General features: G+C 34.0%; 1 protein-coding gene across 1 annotated transcript in view; it reads right to left on the bottom strand.

The window, feature by feature from the left end:
* The window catches only part of LOC121039922 (disintegrin and metalloproteinase domain-containing protein 18-like), a 162,896-nt gene that overhangs the window by 100,657 nt on the left and 37,552 nt on the right, over window positions 1-24,687 (bottom strand). The window contains exons 5-8 of the mRNA XM_040490381.1: window positions 17,890-17,955; window positions 11,346-11,417; window positions 10,737-10,903; window positions 9,635-9,716 (exon numbers count right to left, since the gene is read on the bottom strand). Of these exons, the coding sequence (XP_040346315.1) occupies window positions 9,635-9,716; window positions 10,737-10,903; window positions 11,346-11,417; window positions 17,890-17,955 (387 nt within the window). The remainder of the gene's footprint in view (window positions 1-9,634; window positions 9,717-10,736; window positions 10,904-11,345; window positions 11,418-17,889; window positions 17,956-24,687) is intronic.

Below are 24,687 nucleotides of genomic sequence, written 5' to 3'. Positions count from 1 at the left end.
TTTCTAAGTGTAAATGGTAAACCTATAATAATTTTAGAAAACGAGTGAAACAGTCTCATGATTTGGGTAATGTACTATGGTTATTGAACAAGTTTTCTTTGGGGAAATCTGAATAAAGGGTACATAAAGACTGTTCTACTGAAATTCTCATGAGTCTTATTTTTTTGCAAGAGAATAAGCCTAAATAACAAATAACACACAGAAATCATAGCATTGTAAGATCAAGCAGTGAAATTATTGAACACTATCAGAAGAAGTAAATCCAACTGTCAACCACTATGAAGTGTCTCAGTATCTGAGGGGAATTTAAGAAAACTTTCAGGTGAAAGCAATGCCAGTTTTTGATTAGTAACAAATTATTAGTAGCAATTAATTTTCATACCTAGATTTTAGTGAAAGCATAATTTGCTAGAACATCAAAAGAACTATTCCATTTAAACTTTTAAGTATTATGCTATAACCAGGAAGAATGAAGAAATAAATTAATGAAGAAATAAATTCCTACACAAATTAACCAAGGCTTGAAAATCAACACTTAAGAACATGAAAGCAGCAAAAAATAAATGACAGATTACACAAAAACAAACAATTCCATTATTGGTTGAATTTTCATAAATAACAAGGAGGGAAGAGTGTGAAATACATTTTAAGTACAGAAGGAAAAAGATTATCATCCCCAAACTATAAATCTAGCAAAAATAACACCAAAATTAGATTAATAAAGATATTTTTACATAAAAAACTAAAGAATTCATTGCAAGTGGACATGAACTACAAAAATCGCTGGAGAAAGAGATTGAGGTTGAAACTAAATGATTCTAGATGAAAACTTAAATCCTCAGATAATTAAAGTATTGGAAATGATAAATATATGGGTAAATACAAGAGATTTTAGGTGGCTTAGTTTTGTTAAGAGTGCTATAACAATTATTAACTATTCAAGGGAAAATGAATAATATTATCTTGCAGATTTTTATGTATCTTAAAGCAAGGTTTCTACCTATGAAATAAAGTAACATAATTTAACTCTCCGTGAAAAGTTAAGTCAATTCCTAAAGACTAGGGGGAAAAAAGAACCTGAATCAGAGAGCAGAAAAAAAAATCCTTGAAAAATCACACAGAACTGGGAATGATTCATGATCACACCAGTCAGAATAAAAACATTCATAATTTATGAGATTTTGGACAGAGTACATAGAATCAGAAGTCTACTGCCTCAGTTGTTTGGCAAGCTTTACTCTAGATGAAATGAGTCCTGTTTCTACTTGAGAACATTTAAAATCACAGCGTGAAAGAAGCAAATTCTATGCAAGTACTTCAATTCTGTCTGAGAAAAGGGACAATAATACACACATAGACAAACACACTATTTATTTCTTTTTTTATGTTTATGTATTTTTGAGAGAGAGGGAGAGAAAGAGAGTGAATAGGGGAGGGGCAAAAAGAGAGGGAGACAAAGAATCCAAAGCAGGCTTCAGGCTCTGAGCTGTCAGCACAGAGCCTGACATGGGGCTCAAACTCACGAACCATGAGATCAAGACCTGAGCCGAAGTCAGACGCTCAGCCGACTGAATCACCCAGGCACCCCAACAAACATACATATTAATATGCAGCAACTGACAGTGTATAATTGAAAACAAGCAACCAAACAAAATTTAAAAAGCAGAGGATGCCAGTGAAATGGCCAAGGAGATAGTCCCAAGAACCCATCCCTCCGCGAAAACACTAATAATTTGAGGAAAATTTGTCAGAATCAATTTTTTCAGAACTCTAAAAAATAGTCAAAGTCTTACAAGCAACCAAGTGAATTCAGAATCAATGAAAAAGGCAACTTGAAAATTTATAGCTAGTATTTTAAAATGCTACCAGACTATGGGGGTATTTTCTTACATATTTTTTAATTGTATTAAAAATTTTAAGTCAACTCGAAAATGATAGGAAAGCATCATGGCATATTTACTTCCCCTACTCTTGCCCCAGTCTACAGCATGAATTTATTTCTGGGGTCTCCATTCTGTTCTATTTGTCTAGATGTTTGTTTTGTACCAGTATCATACTATTTTGATTACTGTATATTTATAGTATATTTTAAAGTCAGAGAGTGTCATGTCTCCAGATAAGTTCTTCTTGCTTGAGATTTCTTTGTCCAGGATTTCTTGTGGTTCCATATAATATTTAGGGTTTTCTTTCTATTTCTGTAAATAATGACATTGAAGTTTTGATAGGGAATGCACTGAAACTGTAGATCACTTGCGTGTAATATAGACATTTAAAAATATTAATTCTTCCAATTAGTGAAGATGGGATGTCTTTCCACTTATCTGTATCATCTCATTCCTCTCATCAATGTTTTGTAATTTTCATTGTGCAAATCTTTGACCAATTTGGTTACGTTTATTCCTAAGTATTTTATTCTTTTTGTTACTATTGTGAATGGAAATGTTTTATTGATTTCCTTTTTCAGATAGTTCATTGTGTATAAAAACATGACTAATTTTTGTAATGTTTATTTTGTCTCTGCAACTTTACTGAATTTATTATTTCTGAGTCCTTTGTTGCTGTTTAGGGGTTTCTACATATATGATCACGTCATCTTCAAACAAGAGATAACTTTACATCTTTTTTTTCAGTTTTGATTTTTCTTTCTCCTTCCTTCCTTCTTTCCACCTTTCTTCCCTTCCTCCCTTCCTCTCTGTCTTTTTCCTCTCTATCTTCTTTTTCTTCTCCTTCTCCTTCTTCTTTTGTGTAATTGCTCTGGCTAGGACTTCCAGTATTATGTTAAATAGAAGTTGTGAGAGTGGGTATTCTTGCCTTGTACCGGATCTGAGATGGAAAGCTTTCAGTTTTCCCTGGTTGATTATGATGAGCTCTAGGCTATTGCCATATGATCTTCATTCTGTTGAAGCAATTTCCTTTTAAAACTGGTTTGTTGAGAGTTTTTATCATGAATGGATGTTGAACTTTCTCAAATGTTTTTCTGTTTCCACTAAGATGATTGTGTGTTTTTTCCTCTTTCATTTTGTTCATGTATTGTATCATATTGACTGCTTTCCATGTTTGGCCATGATCATATACTGCTTAGTACTCTGTGTTGTGATTGCTTTCCATGTTCAACATATGTTTCGTCTCAGGGGTAAATTCCACTTTGTCATAATGTATAATCCTTTTAATGCAATAAATTATATTGAAATTTTTTTGCTAATATTTTAAGCTTTTGCATTTATGTGCATCAGGGATATTGGCCTGTGGTTTTGTTTTCTTGTGGTATCTATTTTTCTGGCTTTTATATGAGGCTGATGCTGGTTTGTTAAAATATATTTGGAAGTGTTCTCCCTTCAATTATTTTGAAGAGTTTCAGAAGGATTGGTGTTAATTATTCTTTGAATTTTTGGTAGAAATCTCCAGTAAAACCATCTGTTCCTTTTTTTTTTTTTTTTTTTTTTTTTTGGTTGGGAGGCTTTGATTACTAATTGAATCTCTATTTGGTATTGCTTTGATCAAGCTTTCTATTTTTCTTGATTATTTTGGTAGGTTGTATTTTTCCAAGAATGTATCCATTTTTTCCAGGTTATCTAATTTCTTAACATATAATTATTCTCAATAGTCCTTTTTTACCTCTCTAATTTATCCATTGTAATGTCTCCACTTTCATTTCTGACTTCATTTATTTAAATCTTCCCTCTACTTTTTTCTTAATTATTTTAGGTAAGAGCTTATCAATTTTATTTTTCTTGTCACAAATCCCAAATCCTAGCTTTGTCATTTTTCCCATTATTTTTCTATTCTCTATTTGATTTATTTTTCACTACACAAACTCTCCAAAAAAAACCAGAAATAGAGAAAACATAGCTAATTTTATGAACTCATCATTACCTTGATAGAAAATCCATAAATAGCCATTACCAGAAAAGATAACTACAGTTTGATATACCCAATCACCATAAATGCAACATTTCTTTTTTCTTTATATATATATTTTTAATGTTTTTTTAAATTTATTTTTGAGACAGAGAGAGACAGAGCATGAGCAGGGAAGGGGCAGAGAGAGAGGGAGACACAGAATCCGAAGCAGGCTCCAGGCTCTAAACTGTCAGCAAAGCCCAATGCGGGGCTCAAACTCACAGACTGTGAGATCATGACCTGAGCCGAAGTCAGACACTTAACTGACTGAGCCACCCAGGTGCCCCTAAATGCTAAATTTCTTAACAAAATTTCACCAACTTGAATCCAACAATATATGAAAAAAACAATACATCAAGACCAAGTGGGATTTATTCTGGGAACACAAAGCTAGTTCACCAATTGAAAATTCATCAATAATATAGTCACCATATCAACAAACTAAAGAATTTAAAAATGTATGAGTTTTCAGTAAATACAGAGAAAGACATTTGACAAAATCCAATATTCATGTTTGGTGAAACAAAGAAACACAAAAAAATATCTGCTTAGTAGGAATCAAAGGGAGCTTCCTTATAAAGAGTCTCTCTATAAATCCTATAGCTCACATCCTATAAAATCATGAAAGACTGAATGCATTCCCTGTAAGATTACAAACAAGGCAAGGGTTTAGACTCTCACAACTTCTATTCAATATTGTACTGGGGATTCTAATTGATGGAATAAATTGAGAAAAAATAAAAGGCATGCAGATTAGAATGGAATAAACAAAATTGTCTCTATTCTCAGATGACCTATGTATATATCTGTCTATCTATCTATCTATCTATCTACCTATCATCTATCTATCATCTATGTAATCTACCTAAACATCTATCTATGTAGAGAATTCCAAAGCCTATCAAACAACTCATATAACTGGGTTTCCTAGCTTACAGAAGATAGTGAACACAAAAAGCATAGCTAAGACATGGGTTAGTTTGATTAACTAGATAAATGTATTCAAATATCACCATGTGTAAAACAACATGAATTCCTTTCCTTTCAACGTTGCCAATTTCCTTACAAATAGACCATCTTTGCTCACGTTTCAGTCAATTGATAAAACTATTAAAGCCATTCTCAAATGTTTGAGCTGTCGCACTAAATTCAAAAACTCAGATATTTTTACCTAGATTTATTTATTTATTTATTTATTATGAAATAAACATTATTCTATTTTTGTTTACTAGAACCCTTAGTATCTACCTCTCACTTGTTGCCCAGGAAAATGTCAACATAAATTAGCAAGATCTTATATGTTGTCTTGCTTTATGAGCTATCATCTTCTGGAAAGCCTTTACAACTTTTATTAACCTATGAGGTTAAAGGCTGATGAGATTAAAATAAGGCAGGGTAAACTATGGTTCACAAACCCAATCTAGCCTATGACCAGTACAGCCTTCAAATAAGAATGGTTTTAGGGGAGCCTGGGTGGTTCAGTTGGTTAAACGTCTGACTTGAACTTAAGTCATGATCTCACGGTTCGTGGGTTTGAGCCCCATGTCAGGCTCTGCTGACAGCTCAAAGCCTGGAGCCTGCTTTGGATTCTGTGTCTCCCTCTCTCTCTGCCCCTCCCCTGCTCACACTCTGTCTCTGTCTCTAAAAAATGAATAAACAAATTTTTTTTAATAGATAATGGTTTTATATTTTTAAATAATTAAAAAAATAAAAAAATAATATTTTGTGACAAATTAAAATTATATGAGATTAAATTTCAGTATTCATAAATAAAGTATTATTGGAACACCACCATGCTCATAAATTTATACACTTTCTATATTGGCTTTTGCATTACAGTGGCAGAGTTAATGAGCTGTAATGTAGATTACATCGTCTACAAAGTCTGAAACATTTAGTACCTGTTCCTTTATATATAAAATATGCTAATCCTTAAGATAGAGCTTAGAGTGAACAGGTGTCATTATAAGGCATCCAATTCAAATGAAATTATGACAGGATCTTTACACAGAGAAGTAAGAAGTTTCACCTCACCACAGATGTGGACCAGCTACTTCAGTTGACCAAAACACTCTTAGAAGAATTTGTCATTTTAAATTTTGATCGGGGTTCCTGTTCTGAGGAATTCTGAGGTTCAGGGTATCTGGGTGGCTCAGTTGGTTAAGCATCCAGCTCTTGAGTTTGGCTCAGGTCAGGTTTGTGGGATCAAGCCCTTCGTGGGGCTCTGTGCTGACAATGCGGAGCCTGCTGGACGTTCTTTTTCCCCCCTCTCTCTGCCTCTTTTGTGTGCCTCTGCTCTCTCACTCTCTCAGAATAAATAAACTTTAAAAATATATTAAAGAAATTTTTTTTAAATAAAATGATCAGGTTCATCTTGGGTTCATCCATTGTTACAATCCCAAGTCTAAGGTCTCCTTCCAATTAATGTGCTAATTATAAAATAACAGATTTGGTCCCCGCTTGTCTTTATTCTAATTATTTTCTAATGCTTATTTGTTTTTGAGAGACACACAGAGAGACAGACAGACAGACAGAGTGCAAGCAGGGGAGGGGCAGAGAGAGAGGACACACAGAATCCAAAGCAGGCTCCAAGCTCCGAGCTGTCAGCACAGAGCCTGATGCAGGGCTTGAACTTACAAACCGTGAGATCATGACCTGAGCTGAAGTCGGCTCAGCTTACTGAAGATGCTTACCTGACTGAGCCACCCAGGTACCCACCCCCACTTGTCTGTAATTCTGCAACATGAACAATTAATTGGGTAAATGATTCTCAGTTATACTTGCCTAGTGGTTACCAAAAAAAGGAGACGATTTTAAAGCCACGATAGGATCCAAGAAGAAAGAATTTTATAAAAGCGACTGGGGAAAAAAAGCAGCTGGTTAACAGATAAATTATTGATAAACCAACAGAAGATGATGAGGCAATTCTGAGATTAGAAAAGCAAAATGTTGCTACCAACACCAGAACAGAATGTATAAATGAAGATCCATTCTTAGAATCCATAAACAAGTGCTACTCAATAGGAGACACATGACAGAAGGACGAGGAGTTTCAGAACAGAAAGCAATAGTTCTGAGACATTTCTCCAAGCAAGGTCCGTATGTAGACATACTAAGACATTTCCCTGTCTCCATCTAATCATCCACACTTGCTGAATATACCCAAAAACATGAAGGCAAAGAAGCCCAGGGAATATATATATGTAGTTCCCTATGAGATAGATCAGAGCAGAGGATTATCATGAAATGAATCTGAGAACACTTAGATGAGTGACTGATCCAAAGTATAAATATCAAAAAATATTAGGGAATTAGAAGTAAAAGAACAAACTTAAATAAGATAAAATAAATTATATAATGAATCAAAATGCTCTAATATATAATTAACAAAGTTCCATAGAGAAAAGGGGAAAAAATGATCAAATAAAATATAGTAAAATTTCTCAAATCAGAAGTAAATTAGTATCCAGATTGAAAGGACTTTAATATAACCAGCATATTGGATGATGAAAGACAACACACAAGGATTTTAAAAAGTCTTAAATGTTTCCATACAGAAAATAAGCAAGACACACAAATGAATGAGAATAAAAATAGCATTCAATTTCTAAAGAAATGGTAAAAGACAAGGAAAAAAATCCTTTAAAATTCCAAGGTACAATTATTTTAAAAGGAAAATTAACCATAGGGTGTCTGGGTGGCTCAGTCAGGTAAGCATCAGACTGATTTTGGTTCAAGTCATGATCTCAGGGTCATAGGCTCAAGCCCCACAACAGGCTCCATGCTGAATATGGAAACTGCTTGGGGTTCTCTCTCTCCCTCTCTCTCTGCCCCTCCCCCACTCATTCTCTCTTTCTCAAAATAAAGAAACATATATATATATATATACATATATATATATGAAAGTAAAATTAACCAATCTTTGAAATAATTAAATGTATTTTCAATCATGTCACTCTCAAACAATTTGCTACACATCTATTTTTTAGTAAATTATAAGAGCATATATTCTACTAAAATGAGTAAGCAAGTCATGAAAATAGAATACACATGTTCCAAAGGAGAAATGGTAGAAAATTTGTAAACAACCCCTATGCAAGAAGCTTAATAGAGATTGGGGGAAAAAAAGAAACATCCCCAGAGCTCCAAAGAGGACTTTTTGAAACATGTACAAAAAGTAGAGGCAATTTTTAATTTTATTAAAGAATTTGGGCAAAGGCAATATTATGCAGTTACAAATTTGGGAAGAAACAAAAGCTATGCAATGAAGGCAATTTAATTTTATTTCATTATCTGGCTCATCTGAGAATAAAACAAAATTCTAATAAGCTATATTATTATAGAGGAAGAGTGGAAGAGGTGGCAAGTCAGTATTATGAGCTATTAGGATCCTAAATTCTGACTTCACTGACAGTAAGTCAATGGATGTCTAAATTTGAAGACTCAAGAAATTTCAAGGGCCTTTTATTTAAAAATATGGAGTAAAAATGAATAAATTATTTTTACACATATAAGCATGGGTAAATTCCACAGACATAATTTTGAACAAATAATTGGCAGATACAAGAATATACTGTGTATTATTTCATTTACATAAAGCTCAAAAAGAGGCCAACTTAACCAATGGTGATAAGTGTCAAAAAGTGGTTTTCTTTGATATGGATAGTAAGTGGAAGGAGGTATATGAGTCATAGGGGTCTTATGAAGTGGTGAAATACACTATTTCTTGATCTCCATGATACTTATGGCTATGTATTAACCTGGTCAATATTAATCGTGCTAGATATTTATGATTTTTGCAATGTTCTTTATATGTAATATACTCCAATAAAACTTTTATTTACAAGGAGATGAATATAAAAGTATAAGTCAGGAGGAAAAATTTTTTTAAAAAATGCAGGCGTAGTTTATGTAAGGGACTGATTTCGTTTTTTCAGTATTAGTCCTATAAAATCACTTGTTTTTTTAAATTAAAAAAAAAAACTTTTATTGTTTATTTATTTTTGAGAGAAAGAGAGCACAAGCGGGAGGAAGGGCAGAGAGAAAGGGAGACCCAGAATCTGAAGCAGGCTCCAGGCTCTGAGCTGTCAGCACAGAGCCTGATGCGTGGCTTGAACTTGGGTACGGTGAGATCATGACCTGAGCTGAAGTCGATCGCCCAACTGACTGAGCCACCCAGGTGCCCCAAAAATCATTTGTATTTGTAACACGTGAATGTGTATTACTTAATAAGACACAAATTTAAAAAGAAAAGTGGAGCTATATGAATCAACATGTATATGTCTTTTAAAAAGCTGTTCAAAATAGTTCTGAAATGATTCATAAAATAAGAACAATGCAGAACAACATGTAGTAAATGGACCCATACTTTTGTAACAATAGCATAATAACACGTAAAATGGCAAGGACAAATTCATGATTTTTGCTATTTCTTGAATTTAAAGTAGACATACAGGAGGATTTAACTTTGCTTACTGTTTTACATCCTTAGAAATTCTGATATAACTGTCATAATAGTCATTATTCCTATTCGGTAAATGAGTATATTAATGTATGTTCATATTATGTTCTAAGATTAAAATAATTTTGTCCCAACAAAATAATAAATACACATAGAGAGAAAAATGCCTTATTATACACTACTTTTATTATACACTATTTAGCTATATTAAATAATATAAAATGCAATAAACAGATTAGAAAAAAATAGTAAAGAATGATAAAAATTACATACCATAGCAATATCTGCATTATGGCTTTTATTGCATATCGTGCCAGAAAATGTTGCTCCCAAATATGTAGGATGTTTCCTGTAACTACATCATTATAGTATAAACTTTTTATTACCATAGTTATTCAGAGCAATTTATTACTTTATTTATTAAGCTAAATATTCCATAAAATTTACAATGGTTTTCAAATATATGAATTTTTGACCTGGATAATATCTAAAATATTATACAAAATGCTCATTGAAAATTATGATTCACTTTAGTAGCAATTTTCTCTCATCACCTCTTAGACTTGAAATAATTTCACTATCATGAATTCTCCTCAGTTTCCCTTATTCTGCATGCATTCTTTTGATCACTAAAAGTCAAAAAAGTTTTTTTATATTTTTATTTTTTTTAAGTTTATTTATTTTCAGAGAAAGAGAGCATGTGCACGCATGGAGGAGAAGCAGAAAGGGGGAGAGAGAGAATCCCAAGTAAGCCCCATGCTGTCATGCAAAGCCTGACATGGGTCTGGATCACGGCCTGAGTCAAAATCAAAGTCAGAGGTCTAACCAACTGAGCCACCCAGGCACCCCAAACAAAAAGGATTTTTAATCTGTGGAATAAGAAGTTTTGCCTATCCTAAATGTAAGCATTTTCTTAAATTAAATATTATCAAAAAAATTCTTTTTAGTCAAGCAGTAGACATGAAATGTATTAACATATTATAGATAATATTAACTGAATAGTGACAATTTTAACATTATTAATAAGCTAAGGTTTACATGTACTCTTTAGTAAACATATATAGTAGTAAAGTATGTAGTATATAACATATGTACATAACATAAGTAATGTATTCTGTAGTTATGAAAGTCAAGTCTTTATATAAATTATATTCCAAAATATATTGTGATATATGTGATATATGTTACTTATGTTGTTTTTATTTTTATCATATTTTCAACTATACTATAACATCTATGGCAATAGCTATATATGAAAATGTTTAACATTTTCAGAGGTCTACAGAAAGTTGAAGAACACAGTAAATGCATTAATTATCAAATTAATGATATTATTTATGCATATCTCTTTTTTAATGTAGAACATTGTGCTTACATAAGTAAGAATGCTATGTCATGGGGCCGTAGGATAAGATAGTCCCGTTTCCATACAAAAAATCTTTGTAATAAATCATCAGCATCCCCGTTGGTAGAAATTTTGTTTTTATGTGACCACAATTCCAAGGAGGACAGCATTACAGTCAATTTGAACTGAGTAAACATCTAAAATAAGATTTATGGCATACTTGTTAAAATAACAATTATTAAATCAAAACGATATAACATAAGGAATATATTCAGTTTATTATTTAGATTATTGAAGATTTTTATTTTATTTTTATTTTTATTTTTTTAATTTTTTTTTTCAACGTTTTATTTATTTTTGGGACAGAGAGAGACAGAGCATGAACGGGGGAGGGGCAGAGAGAGAGGGAGGCACAGAATCGGAAACAGGCTCCAGGCTCTGAGCCATCAGCCCAGAGCCTGATGCGGGGCTCGAACTCACGGACCGTGAGATCGTGACCTGGCTGAAGTCGGACGCTTAAACGACTGCGCCACCCAGGCACCCCGAAGATTTTTAAGTCATTGATTTGTCATGGTAAAATAGAAACCGGTTTCAATGATTTTTCATAAAACTATAAATGTAAAAAAACTTAAAACTTACAGTGTTGACAAGGCCAGTAATCTGGATAATTTTCTGTGTTACAGCCATCATTTCTGATCCCATATAATCATACTGAAAAACAATTTTTAAGTTATTCTTTTAAAATGTGAGTGATAATAATTTATCTTTTGATGGTGAATATATCTTGCTCATAACAGGCAGGTAAATCATAGGATTTGTCAAACAATATAACACATACTACTATAATGATGATATCATAAAAGAAGCAACAATAAAAAATCATAGGCTTTTAAGATAGATTCTCACTTGTTAATATTTTAAAGAAACTCTCAAGCAGAAACAATTGAAATCATCAAGAGGTTTCAAAATAACTTCAGAGATTCCTCCTTAGTTTAATGGGATTTCTTCAGCTAGACACAGAGGGAAACACAAAATCTCCCATCACATGGTTGGTTAAAAATATCAAATCAATAAACAAAATAAAAGGGCTCAAATATATCTATAGAACAAAAAAACAAAAATGACAATTATAAAAATTAAACATTATGTGGAATAAAGGATTCAAAAACTTTGATAATGAATACAATGAAATTATGTAAAGGAAAGGAGAAAAGAAACAAACTGTCCTGTGAAATGGTAAATTCTTGAGAGGACATAAACTTGTATTTATTTGAGAACTTAATTAATGTGTTCTTTGCAGTCATGTTTTGGAAAATGCTTAGTACCTCTGCAAAAGTTGTTAATTGTAAAAATTGAAAAAATGGACTCCTACCATATCTTAGAACTCTGCATAACTTGTTTACTCAAAATTTTGGTAGTTATTGAAATGGATGTGCTTGTTATAAGTGTTAATATAGAAATAATGTAAAATTAATTATATATTTCCATTTCATGAATTAGAAGTTAAACATATTCTAGTGAATAAAATTTCCTTATAATAGAAAAAACATAGCATTAGAGAAGTATTATACATATGAAATGTATTCCTATACAACACACAAATAAAAAAATCCTTATTTATGACAATATGAGAATACTCAAGATCATCAGAGTAGAGGTATAATTTCATATACTAAATGTCATGACACTTTGGAAGATAGAGCTAGCCCCAAAGGTTTATTTCACAAGGTAAAAATTCTCAATATATAAGGAAGGCATACCAATGCTTAATTAGTAGGAAATAATACACATCATCAAAATATGGAAAACAAAATGGACACAATTAAAACAAGAATTTAAAAAACCCGCAATAGTTCAAGATATTAACCCAACTCTCTCAGTAACTGATAGGAAAAGAGGGCAAAAACTTAGTAAACTTAGAAGGTCTGAGCAATACAGTTAAAATGTTTGACTCATTGAGGCGCCTGGGTGGCGCAGTCGGTTGAGCGTCCGACTTCAGCCAGGTCACGATCTCGCGGTCCGGGAGTTCGAGCCCCGCGTCAGGCTCTGGGCTGATGGCTCGGAGCCTGGAGCCTGTTTCTGATTCTGTGTCTCCCCCTCTCTCTCTGCCCCTCCCCCGTTCATGCTCTGTCTCTCTCTGTCCCAAAAATAAATTAAAAAAAAAAAAAAACAAAAAAAACGTTGAAAAAATGTTTGACTCATTAATATACAGACATAACTCCATTCAAAAAGGGCAGAATAGGGGCGCCTGGGTGGCTCAGTCGGTTAAGCATCTGACTTCAGCTCAGGTCATGATCTCTCAGTCAGCTCAGGTCATGACCTCACAGTTTGTGGGTTAGAGCTCCGCGTCTAGCTCTGTGCTGACAGCTCAGAGCCTGGAGCCTGCTTCAGATTCTGTGTCTCCCTCTCTCTCTGCCCCTCCCATGCTCATGCTCTGACTCTCTCTGTCTCTCAATAATAAATAAAAGTTAAAAAAAAAAAAAAGGTAGAATGTAATAAATCTTTTTAAAATGCATGTGGACCATTTATAAAACCGACCATATACTGGGCCATAAAAGAAGTCACAACACATTTCCAAGGTTTCACATCATTCAGATCATGCTCTTTTACCACTATGGAATAAAACTGATATGAGCAACTAAAATAGAACTTGAAAATCCCCAAATATTTTGAATTGAACCAATACAATTTAAATTCCCAGGGGTCACACACACACACACACACAAATGACTTAGACATAATTTAGAAAAACTGAAATGTTCAAAGAAGTCAGACTATCAAAATTTGTGTTGCTAGTAACAAACAAAAACCCTTGTATTAAATAGTAACTCTTTGACTAGAGATAAACTGTTAAGCATAAATACATTAGAAAATTAAAAAAATGCATAAAACCAATTATCTTATCCAAAGCAAAGAAACTGAAAAGGAGGAAATAACAGACAGAAGATAAGAAAATAATGTTAGGGAATAAACGTAAGTAATCACGGAATATATTTAGCTATTCCATGAGGTGGTATCTCATTGTGGTTTTGCTTTGTATTTCCCTGATGATGAGTGATATTGAGCATCTTTTCATGTGTCTGTTAGCCATCTGGATGTCTTCTTTGGAAAAGTTTCTATTCATGTCTTCTGCTCATTTCTTCACTGGATTATTTGACTTTGAGGTGTTCAGATTGATGTTATTTATATATTTTGGATACTAACCCTTTATCAGATATGTTATTTGCAAGTATCTTCTCCAATCCCATAGATTGACTTTTGTTGATTGTTTCTTCCACTGTGCAGAAGCTTTTTATCTTGCTGAAGTCCCAGTAGTTCATGTTCTTTGTTTCTCTTGCCTCTAGAGACATATCTAGTAAGAAGTTGCTATGGCCAATGTCAAAGGGGTTGCTCTCTGTATGCTCCTCTAAGATTTTGATAGTTTCCTGTCTCACATTTAGGTTTGCCATCCATTTGGAATTTATTTTTGTGTATGGTGTAAGAAAGCAGTCCCGTTTCATTCTTTTGCATGTTGCTGTCCAATTTTTCCAACACCACTTGTTGAAGAGACTCTTTTGTCCACAGGATAGTCTTTCCTGCTTTTTCAAGTGTCCGTTGACCATACAGTTATGGATCCATTTCTGGGGCTTCTATTACATTCCATTGACCTAACTGCCTGTTTTTGTGCCAGTACCATATTGTCTGCATCACTACAGTTTTGTAATATAGCTCAAAGTCCAGAATTATGATGCCTCCAGCTTTGCTTTTTCTTTTTCAAGATTACTTTGGCTCTTCATGGTCTTTTGTGGTTCCATACAAATTTTAGGATTATTTGTTCTAGCTCTGTGAAAAACACTTGTGGTATTTTGATAGGAATTGCATTAAATGTGCAGATTGCTTTAAGTAGTATTAACATTTTAACAATATTTGTTCTTCCAATCCATGAGCATGGAATTTTTTTCCATTTCTTTGTGTCCTTTTCCCATTTTTGTCATAAGTGTCTGATAGTTTTCAGAGTACAAATCATTTACATCTTTGGTTAGATTTATTCCTAGGTATTTTATTGCTTTTGGTGCAGTTGTAAATGGGATCAATTCCTTGATTTCTCTTTCTGCTGCTTCATTATTGGTGTGGATGCAATAGATTTTTGTACATTGATTTTGTATCCTGTGACTTTACTGAAATAGTGTATCAGTTCTAGCAATTTTTTGGTGGAGTCTTGTGGGTTTTCTACATAGAGTGTCACATCATCTGAAAATGGTGAAAGTTTGACTTCTTCCTTGCTGATTTGTATGCTTTTTATTTCTTTCTGTTTTCTGATTTCTGAAGCTAAGATATTCATTACTATTTAACATAGTAATGAGAGTGGACATCCTTGACTTTTTCCTAAGGGAAAGGGTCTCAGCTTTTCCACATTGAGGATTATATTAGCTGTGGGTGTTTTGTATATAGTCTTTCTAATATTGAGATATGTTCCATCTATCATTACTTTGTTGAGGGTTTTTGTCAAGAATGAATGCTATACCTTGTCAAATGACTTTTTTTCATCTATTGACAAGATCATATGGTTCTTACCCTTTCTTTTATTAATGTGGTACATCATGTCAATTGATTTTGGAATACTGAACCACCCTTGCACCCCAGAAATAAATCCCACTTGACTGTAGTTAATTATTATTTTAATGTAATGTTGGTTTCCATTTTCTAGTATGTTGAGAATTTTTTCACCATGTTCATTAAGGATGTTGGTATATAATTCTTCTTTTTAGTATAGTCTTTGTTGGTTTTGGGGTCAAGGTAATGCTGGCCTCATAGGATGAATTTGGAAGTTTTCCTCCCATTTCTACTTTTTTAAAACAGTTTAAGAAGAATAGATATTAACTCTTCTTTAAATGTTTGGTAGAATGCCCCTGGGAAACCATTTGGCTCTGGATTTTTATATGTTAGGAGATTTTTGATCACTGATTCAATTTCGTTGCTGGTTATGTCTGTCTGATGGATATGAAAAAAATAAACCTTAACTCTTACCTCACACCACACATTTTTATCAATTAGAGAAAACCATAAAACTCTATGTGAAAATATAAAGAAAAATAAATTCCAAAACAAAAGTAAAAATATTTGTGTCCTCGGAGTAAGAAAATATTTCTTAAATGGAAAAAATAAAATAATGATAAAAATCATATATTGGACTTATATGCTTTATCATTAAGAAATATGTCCATCAAAAGACACCACTAAGAGAGAGAAAAAACAAGCCTCAAACTGGGAGAAGATATCCCCAATATAGCCATCTGACAAAAGATTCATATTCAAAATATATAAAACTCCACAAAGCATTAATAAAAATATTAAAATGGGAAACACTTGTATATTTTCTCTTAAAGAGAATATCCAGGGGCACCTGGGTGGCTCAGTCAGTTGAGCGTCCGACTTGGGCTCAGGTCATGATCTCACTGTTCACGAGTTCGAGCCCTGCATTGGGCGCCGTGATGACAGCTCAGAGCCAGGAACCTGCTTCAGATTGTGTTTCCCTCTCTCTCTGCTTCTCTCCCACTCATGCTCTGTCCCTCTCTCTCTCAAAAATAAATAAACATTAAAAAAATTAAAAAAGAGAGAATATCCAAATAGTCTACAACAATATCAAATGTATTCAAACTCATTAGTCATCAGGTAAATGCTAATAAAAACCACAATATGATCTCATTTTACATACACCAGAATGGCTAAAATTTAAAGACTATCAATACCAATTGTTTGTGGAGATATGGAACCCTTGAATCTTTATTTGGGGGGGTACCTTGGATCTTTCATACTTTGTTGATGGGAAAACAAATTGCTATATTCAATCAACATCTCTTAAAGGTAACATATACTAATCATGAAAAGGTGATCAACATCACTGATCATCAGGCAAATAAATGCAAATCAAAACCTCAGTGAGATATCACCATACACTTGTTAGAATGTCTATTATCTAAAAGACAAGAGATTTCAAATGTTGGAAAAGATGTGAAGAAAAGTAAACCCTTTTACACTGTTGGTGAGAATGCAAATTGGTACAGCCATTATGGAAAACAGTATGATGGTTCCTTCAACAGTTAAAAATAAAACTACCACATATCTAGCAATTCCATTTCAGGGTAAATATACTAAAGAAACAAGATCAAAGAGATATCTGTACTCCCATGTTTAATGTAGCACTATTCATAACAGACTAGATATGGAAGCTACCTAAGTGCCCATCAACAGATTAATGAATAAAAAAGTGTGGCATGTATATGTATATGTATATGTATATGTATATGTATATGTATATACACACATGCAATGGAATATTAGTCATAAAAAATGAAGGAAATATCCTATTTGCAACAACTTGATGAACATGGAGTGCATTACACTAAATGAAATAAGCCAGCAAAAGACAAAAACTGTATTGTATCAATTATATGTAAAAATAAAAAAAAATTAAAAAAAGAAAAGAGAATAGAATGGTAGCTGCTGTGGCTGGTGGAAGGAGAAAATGGAGAGATATAGGTCAAAGAGTAACACACTTTCAGTCATAAAAAAGGATAAATTCTGAAGATCTAATGCACAGGCATGGTCACTAGAGTTCATAATATGGTATTGTATACTTGAAAGTTGCTGAGAGTATATCTTAAGTGTTATTACCACACACACTTGGGCACACACACACACACACACACACGCAAAGAAAAGAAAAGCGAGTTAACTATGTGAAGTAATGGATGTGTTGATTATCTTAATCTTGGTAATGAATCCACAATGTATATCAAATTATCACATTTTGTGCTTTAAATATACACAATTCTATTAATTATTCCTCAATAAAGTTAGAAAAAATAAGTGAATTGGTAAGATGTTAAATATTTGATATGCTCAAAAAAATGTAACGAGAGATGTTAGAGAAGGTAAGGAAAAATCAAGGCTGTTAGAAAGTGAGGTCAAGGAGAGACTGGGCTAAACTTAGGATAGGGAAAGGGTAGATACTGGAGGGCACTCTAGGCTAGTTTGGATTTTTCATCATAACTAACACCTAAAATAAAATATCTCTACTTTTCAATAATTTAAAAATTACATATGTCTTCAAAATTAAGATAAAATATTTTCATTAAGTTCAAAGAAAGAAAGAGAAAAAGAGAGAAAGAGGGAATGGGGGGGAGGGAAAAGTTTGACTTACCAAATCTTTTTCCACTATAATGTGAATTTCTAGGTATTGGGGTAATAGTTTTGGAAGAGCTGTTTTCTGAAGAAAAAAGGATTTATCGAATGTTAACATGTACTGAATTTGTTAAAGTGAAAATGCTGACATGTAAATAAGGAAAAATAACAACATATAAAACCTTCATGAGGACTTAAATATAAAAATTAATTAGAAATCAGAAAATTTCATTTGAAAATGTGTTCTAGGTTTAAGAGAGTTCCAGTGAGCTTGCTGGAGTAATGTAAGAGTTTAAGTTATCTCTATTAATACTGAATGAGAAAGAAAGTGAATATAAAGATATATATTCTGTTGTCTTCATCTCGTGACAAATCTACATTACCAGTTCACACTTGAAAATTTTTCACGAACTGTCCTCCTAAAGACTATGGCAGCACCAACTGTGGTGCACTAGAAATCTTTCATTCATTCAGTATAGGGAATATTTGAGAATTCATTGACAGCACATAAATTTGGGTAAATAGTATTCCTTGTACTATTAACTATATGTGTACACAGGAAAGAACAAAATGCGCAATATCAGAAATAATTCTGCAGTCTCAGAGCATAAGCTGTATGCCCCATTTGGTATGATGTAATAATTCTTGATTGTGCCAGGTCAGTCAGCTAAAACTCATCAATTTATTATATCATCACTTAGCACTTTAAATCTAATTTTTATACAAGCTGTATTTCTAACACATTGAAATTCCATTTTACATATAGAAATTTCAAAAAAAAAACTCACAAAATTTCTTCCTTGATCCAATTAAATACACTAAATACAAGAGTATTTACTTGATCACCAAATACAAGAGTATTTACTTGATCACTAAATACAAGAGTAACAAGGTACAACAATTGGGTCTGTCATAAAATAGCATAGGTTAAATGAATAAATGAGCAAACTAACTGGACTTAATGGGTAGAGCCTAGATTTAAATTAGTTTGTTTAAATTCCCATAGGGAAGTAAAGTATGCCTGTATCATATTACCTATTTTTGTCATTACCTATCTGTCTGTCTGATTACATGCATATATGCAATTTTGTAGAAATGAAAGTGCTCTTATTTCTTATTTTCTCTCATATAATGCTGAAATACATGAGTTTGGTCTCCTAACCCTCTTTTATAATTTCTCTGCAAATTTTCAGCACTAACTAGTCTTATAACAATGGTGATCATATAATTTATTGTTCTAACTGGAATAATATGGAGTGGGATAAGAGTTCACTAAAACTAAATTATATAATTACTGAAATTGATTTTTAGTTCTATTTCATTACTTTGGTAGACCTAAAATATTTCTACTCAAAAGTTATTTCTAAAACTAGATTTCTTCTTATATACATCTGACTACATGAAGCCAAAACATTTCTAGGTTTTCTTTGATTAAAAATAGCATAAATAATTTTTCTTGAAAAATACTCATAGACTTTAATTTCTTAGACATATCTCCTTATAATGTGTCTGATATTTTTAGAAAATTTTTTCAGTATATTCTTAATATTTTCATTACATTGCTTATGATTTTGTTCAAGGTTACATTTTATGGTTTATACACTTGAAATTGATAACACTTTCAACTGACTTTTTACTAAATACCATAATTTTTTAAAGCTTATTTATTTTGAGAGAAAGAGAGAGTGGTGTGTGTGTGTGTGTGTGTGTGTGTGTGCAAGAGAGGACCAAAGAGGGAATCCCAAACAGGCTCCATGCTGTTACCATGGAGCCCAATGTGGGGTTTGAACTCATGAACCATGAGATCATGACCTGAGCCAAAATTATGACACTGTTGTTACCTTGACATTTTTCCCTCTCAAATTTATATTCTTCTTCTCACTCTTTAATATTTAAATTTATAAATGAAATTAAATAATATTCACTGTAATGTCAGATAAGTCACCTTCAATAAAATGAGCTTCAAAACTCATTAACTCACTAAGAGATTATTTAATTTTATTAATTTTTTTTAAAAACTACTTATTGCAAAGCAGATCAATAATCTCATGTACCATTAATCCAGTTACTCCAATGGTTATATCTTACAAAAAGCTGTAGTACATTATCAAAGCCAGGAAGCTGACTCTGTATGATGTATATGTGTATATTTCTATGTTATTCTGTAATGTGTGCACTTATGTAAACACCATTGCAATCAAGACACAGATACATTCCATCATTGCAAAAATCTTCCTTTCATATCTCTTTAAAGTTACACCCACTTCCAACTTCCCATTTATTCCTAACCTGTGATAATCACTGATCTTTCCCCCAGATCCAGGTTCATAGTGCCTTCCTTATATTTAGCCTTAATCCAAACATCAGAGAATTCCCCTGTTCTCTGCTCCATGCCAAATCCATGACCTGTTCTAACACGTGTCAAAAAAGTACAGGAGAAAGAGCAAGAAGATCAGGAAGAGACATTTTATCTAAAGACGCAAAACAAAGTCCAGTGTAGAAATGCAAAGCTAAACAGAACAAGCATTACTCTAACAAATTACCATTCACCTTAAACAAAATATATCACTAAAAGAAATGTGAAACCTCTGTTAGGTATACTAAAGGTAGCAATAGCAAAAACACACACTAACAGATGTATATTCTGACTATATTAACACAAACTTTTGAGCTAAAGACCTAGCAGAAAGATATGCTCATTTCCAAGGCTAAAATTAATATTTAATTCAATATCTACTGCCTACTGACTTATGTAACATGTTTACATTTCACAAAAGATAGAGAAGGGATACAGACAGGCAAGAAGAAAATGCAATATAGAAACTATAGCTACCATGAGGATCAGACTTACACAGACACAGACACAGATGTTGGAACTATCAGAAGGAAGATTTAAAGCAACTCTAGCTAGTATGTTAAAGGCACTAATGGAAAATCTTAAAGAACACAATGTGAGATATGTAATTTCAACACCAAATATTTCTACAACAACCACCTAATATGGAAAGTAGTTGGTTGTCCCTATCTACATGTGTTTATGCACATTTTATTTTATCATTGAGTTCCTTTGAGTTGTGTTCTTGATAAGTCAGTATCTGTAACTTTGCAAATAGAAATGATCTAAAAAAGAGAAAGAGGTTGCCTGTTTGCTTCTCAGAGAGGGGGAGAAACATTTTTATAATTTTCTCACTAACTTCTAGACAAAATCAATGATTGTCTAGTAAAAGTTTGGCAGCCATATCTTCTATTACTTTAAAGAATATTTAGTCTAATTAATGACATATCAGTGGTGCCTGGGTGGGTCAATCAGTTAAGCATCCAACTCTTGATTTCAGCTCAGGTCATGATCTCATGATCATGAGATCAAGCCCCATGTAGGGCTCCATGCTGGACATAAAATCTGCTTAAGATTCTCTCCCTCACCCTATGTCCCTCCTCCACTTGTGCACATGAACACATGCTCTCTCTCTTTCTTTCTAAAAAAAAAAAAAAAATGACAAGTCACTTATAAATGAAAAATACAGAACAAAGCTCAAAAATGCCCCAAAGAAGGATGCTGGGACAGCAGACATGAAGTACAAAACCCCTACAGGAAAAAAAATGTGGAAAACAGAAGTTTTGAAGAATACAAACAATTTGACATAATCAAAATCTGTAAAACACTACAGAAAACAACTGCAGAATATATAGAGAAACATATATACTAAAGTCAATGTATATATTGACTAAATTTCTATATATTGATCTAAATTTCTATATATTGATCTAAATTTCCCATGGTTCACTGGAGGAATAACAAGGGAAATTTAAAAATATGTTACATTAAAAGATAATAAACACATGGTATATAAAATTCAAGAAATGAAAAGACATCAATTAAAATCAGGGTGAGATACTCCAGAAATTATCCCCTACATAAAACCAATAAGAGAACTGGCAAAAATTGTTACCGTCAGCTTTTTCAGATCTCTAGAAATTAACAAATAGCCTGCAGCCTTCTGGGGAGTGTCCGTTCAATAAAAATAACTGATCTGGGCAAAAACAGTGATATATGGAGGATTTGAATTTGCCCTAGTCTTTTCTCCCATTAATTGAAATGTAATAGCAACATTTGCAGTAAATACCAGCAGAGTGGCAACCTCCAGAAAATGCAGAATATGGCTGGAACATCTTCAAAATCTCATTTCCAAAGAAATGTCACCACCTGACCTACTTTGTTCCTAGAAGACCTATTTCAAGTTTGTCTGTATTGACCTAAATTACATTTTACACAGTCTGAAAAGCTCTTTTTTCAAAGGGGTTTGTTTTAAACAATTACAGGCATTTTTTTTTTTAATTTATAGTTGTCTGAGACAGTGAATGACCATGGGACAAACAGTAGACCAATAAAGGAAAAGCTGGAGAATAAGATACCCACATGCAGCTTTAAAAAGCTATGACAAATTTCTGGGAATTTAGCAGACTATACACATGTGTATATATGCCCAAGTCTGTATACATACTTAGGAAAGACCTGAAAAGACCTTAAACTCTCACTTCTGGGAGATCTTGAGACTCTGTGCAAGGATAAAGTGAAATGAAAGGCACAGTTGTAACTGCCTGGCCAAGTGACAAAGGCATGTTCCAACATGCACAGAGAGACTCTCAGCAAAAACTGGGAGACTTATTGTTTTCAAGCATTTAAAGAACTCTGTGTGATCATTAACCCACCAATAAGATAACAGAATAGAGACTTCAGTGGCTACTCACAACACATAATACAGACTTTAGAAAACCAGTTAAAAAATTCACAAAGCAAACAACTACAATGAATATCAGCAACAATATTTGATGGAGGGGAATGTGATTTCCAGAGTTATCACATTATATTACTTGGAATGACTAGTTTCAGTTTTCAAAAAATTGAGACCTGAAAAAGACCTAGAGTATGAACCATATACAGTCAAAAGGTCAACAATAAAAACTGTCTTTGAGGAAGATTAGATGTTGGACTTATTAGAGAAACACTTTAGGTATTAAGTTATGTATAAATACTGAAGGAGAATACTTTAATAATGTCTAACTAAATATGGAATGTCAATAAAGGCATAAAGTTATTTTAAAAAACAAATAGAAAATCTGGTATTGAAAAATACAATAATTGAAATAAAATATCCATTAGAGAGGCTTCATATCAGATATTAGCAAAGAGGAAAGAATTGGGGAACTTGAAGACAGATCTATTGAGATTATACAATCTGAGGAAGAGAAAGAAACATGAATGGACCACAATAAACAAAATCTAATAGACCTATGAGGTACTGTCAAGCAGACCAACATATACATAATGGGAGTATCAGAAGGTGAGGAGGTAGATAAAAGTGCAAAAGAATATCCAAAGAACTAATGGCCCCAAATTTTCCAAATTAGGGGAAAAACATTAGTTTACACAAAAAAGAAGCTTAGTGAACTCCAATTTAGATAAACTCAAAAACAACTCAGATAAATTCAAAAAGAACTACTCATCATAAGAAAAGTGCAATAAACAAAAGATAAAGAGAGAAACTTGAAAGAAACAACAGAGAAGGGGCCCATCGTGTACAAGGAATCCTCAATAAGATTAATAACACCAAGTCAGGGGAAGATGGCGGCATAGGAGGACAATGGGCTCACCTCGCGTCCTGCTGATCACTTAGATTCCACCTACACCTGCCTAACTAACCCAGAAAACCACCAGAGGATTAGCAGAACGGAGTCTCCGGAGCCAAGCGCACACGAGAGGCCCACGGAAGAGGGTAGGAAGGGTGCCGAGGCAGTGCGCGCTCCACAGACTGGCGGGAGGGAGCAGGGGCGGAGGGGCGGCCCGCCGGCCAAGCAGAGCCCCGAGTCTGGCCTGCAAAAGCGGAGGGGCCGGACGGAGTGTGTTCCAACAGCAAGTGGGACTTAGCATCTGGGAGGTCATAAGTTAACAACTCTGCTCCGAAAGCAGGAAGGCTGGAGGACAAAGGGAGGGAGAGTTGCTGAGCCCCGGGACGACAGAGCTCAGTTTGTTGGGGAACAAAGGCGCTCGTCAGCGCCATCTCCCTCGCCCATCCCCCAGCGAAAATCCCAAAGGGGACCAGTTCCTGCCAGGGAACTTGCTCGCTCTGCACAAATACCTAACACTGTGCTTCTGCAGAGCCACCCCTCCGGCAGCGGGTCTGACTCCCTCCGGCTGCCACAGGGCCCCTCCTGAAGTGGATAATCTAAGGAGAAGCGAGCTAAGCCTGCCCCTCCTGCCCCCTTGCACCTTGCCTACCCACCCCAGCTAATACGCCAGATCCCCAGCACCACAACCTTGGCAGTGTGCAAGTAGCCCAGACAGGCCACCCAACCACACAGTGAATCCCGCCCCTAGGAGAGGGGAAGAGAAGACACACACCAGTCTGACTGTGGCCCCAGCGGTGGGCTGGGGGCAGACATCAGGTCTGACTGCGGCTCCACCCACCAGCTCCAGTTATACACCACAGCACAGGGGAAGTGCCCTGCAGGTCCGCACCACCCCAGGGACTATCCAAAATGACCAAACAGAAGAATTCCCCTCAGAAAAATCTCCAGGAAATAACAACAGCTAATGAACTGATCAAAAAGGATTTAAATAATATAACAGAAAGTGAATTAGGATAATAGTTATAAAATTAATCGCTGGGCTTGAAAACAGAATAGAGGACAGCAGAGGATCTCTTGCTACAGAGATCAAGGGACTAAGGAACAGTCACGAGGAGCTGAAAAACGCTTTAAAAGAAATGCAAAACAAAATGGAAACCACCACGGCTCGGATTGAAGAGGCAGAGGAGAG

The sequence above is a fragment of the Herpailurus yagouaroundi genome, unplaced genomic scaffold, assembly GCF_014898765.1.
Source record: "Herpailurus yagouaroundi ecotype Mexico unplaced genomic scaffold, PumYag 28, whole genome shotgun sequence".
NCBI lineage: Eukaryota > Metazoa > Chordata > Mammalia > Carnivora > Felidae > Herpailurus > Herpailurus yagouaroundi.
Note: the sequence above shows the minus strand (reverse complement) of the source record. Positions and strands in the feature narration are given on the sequence as shown.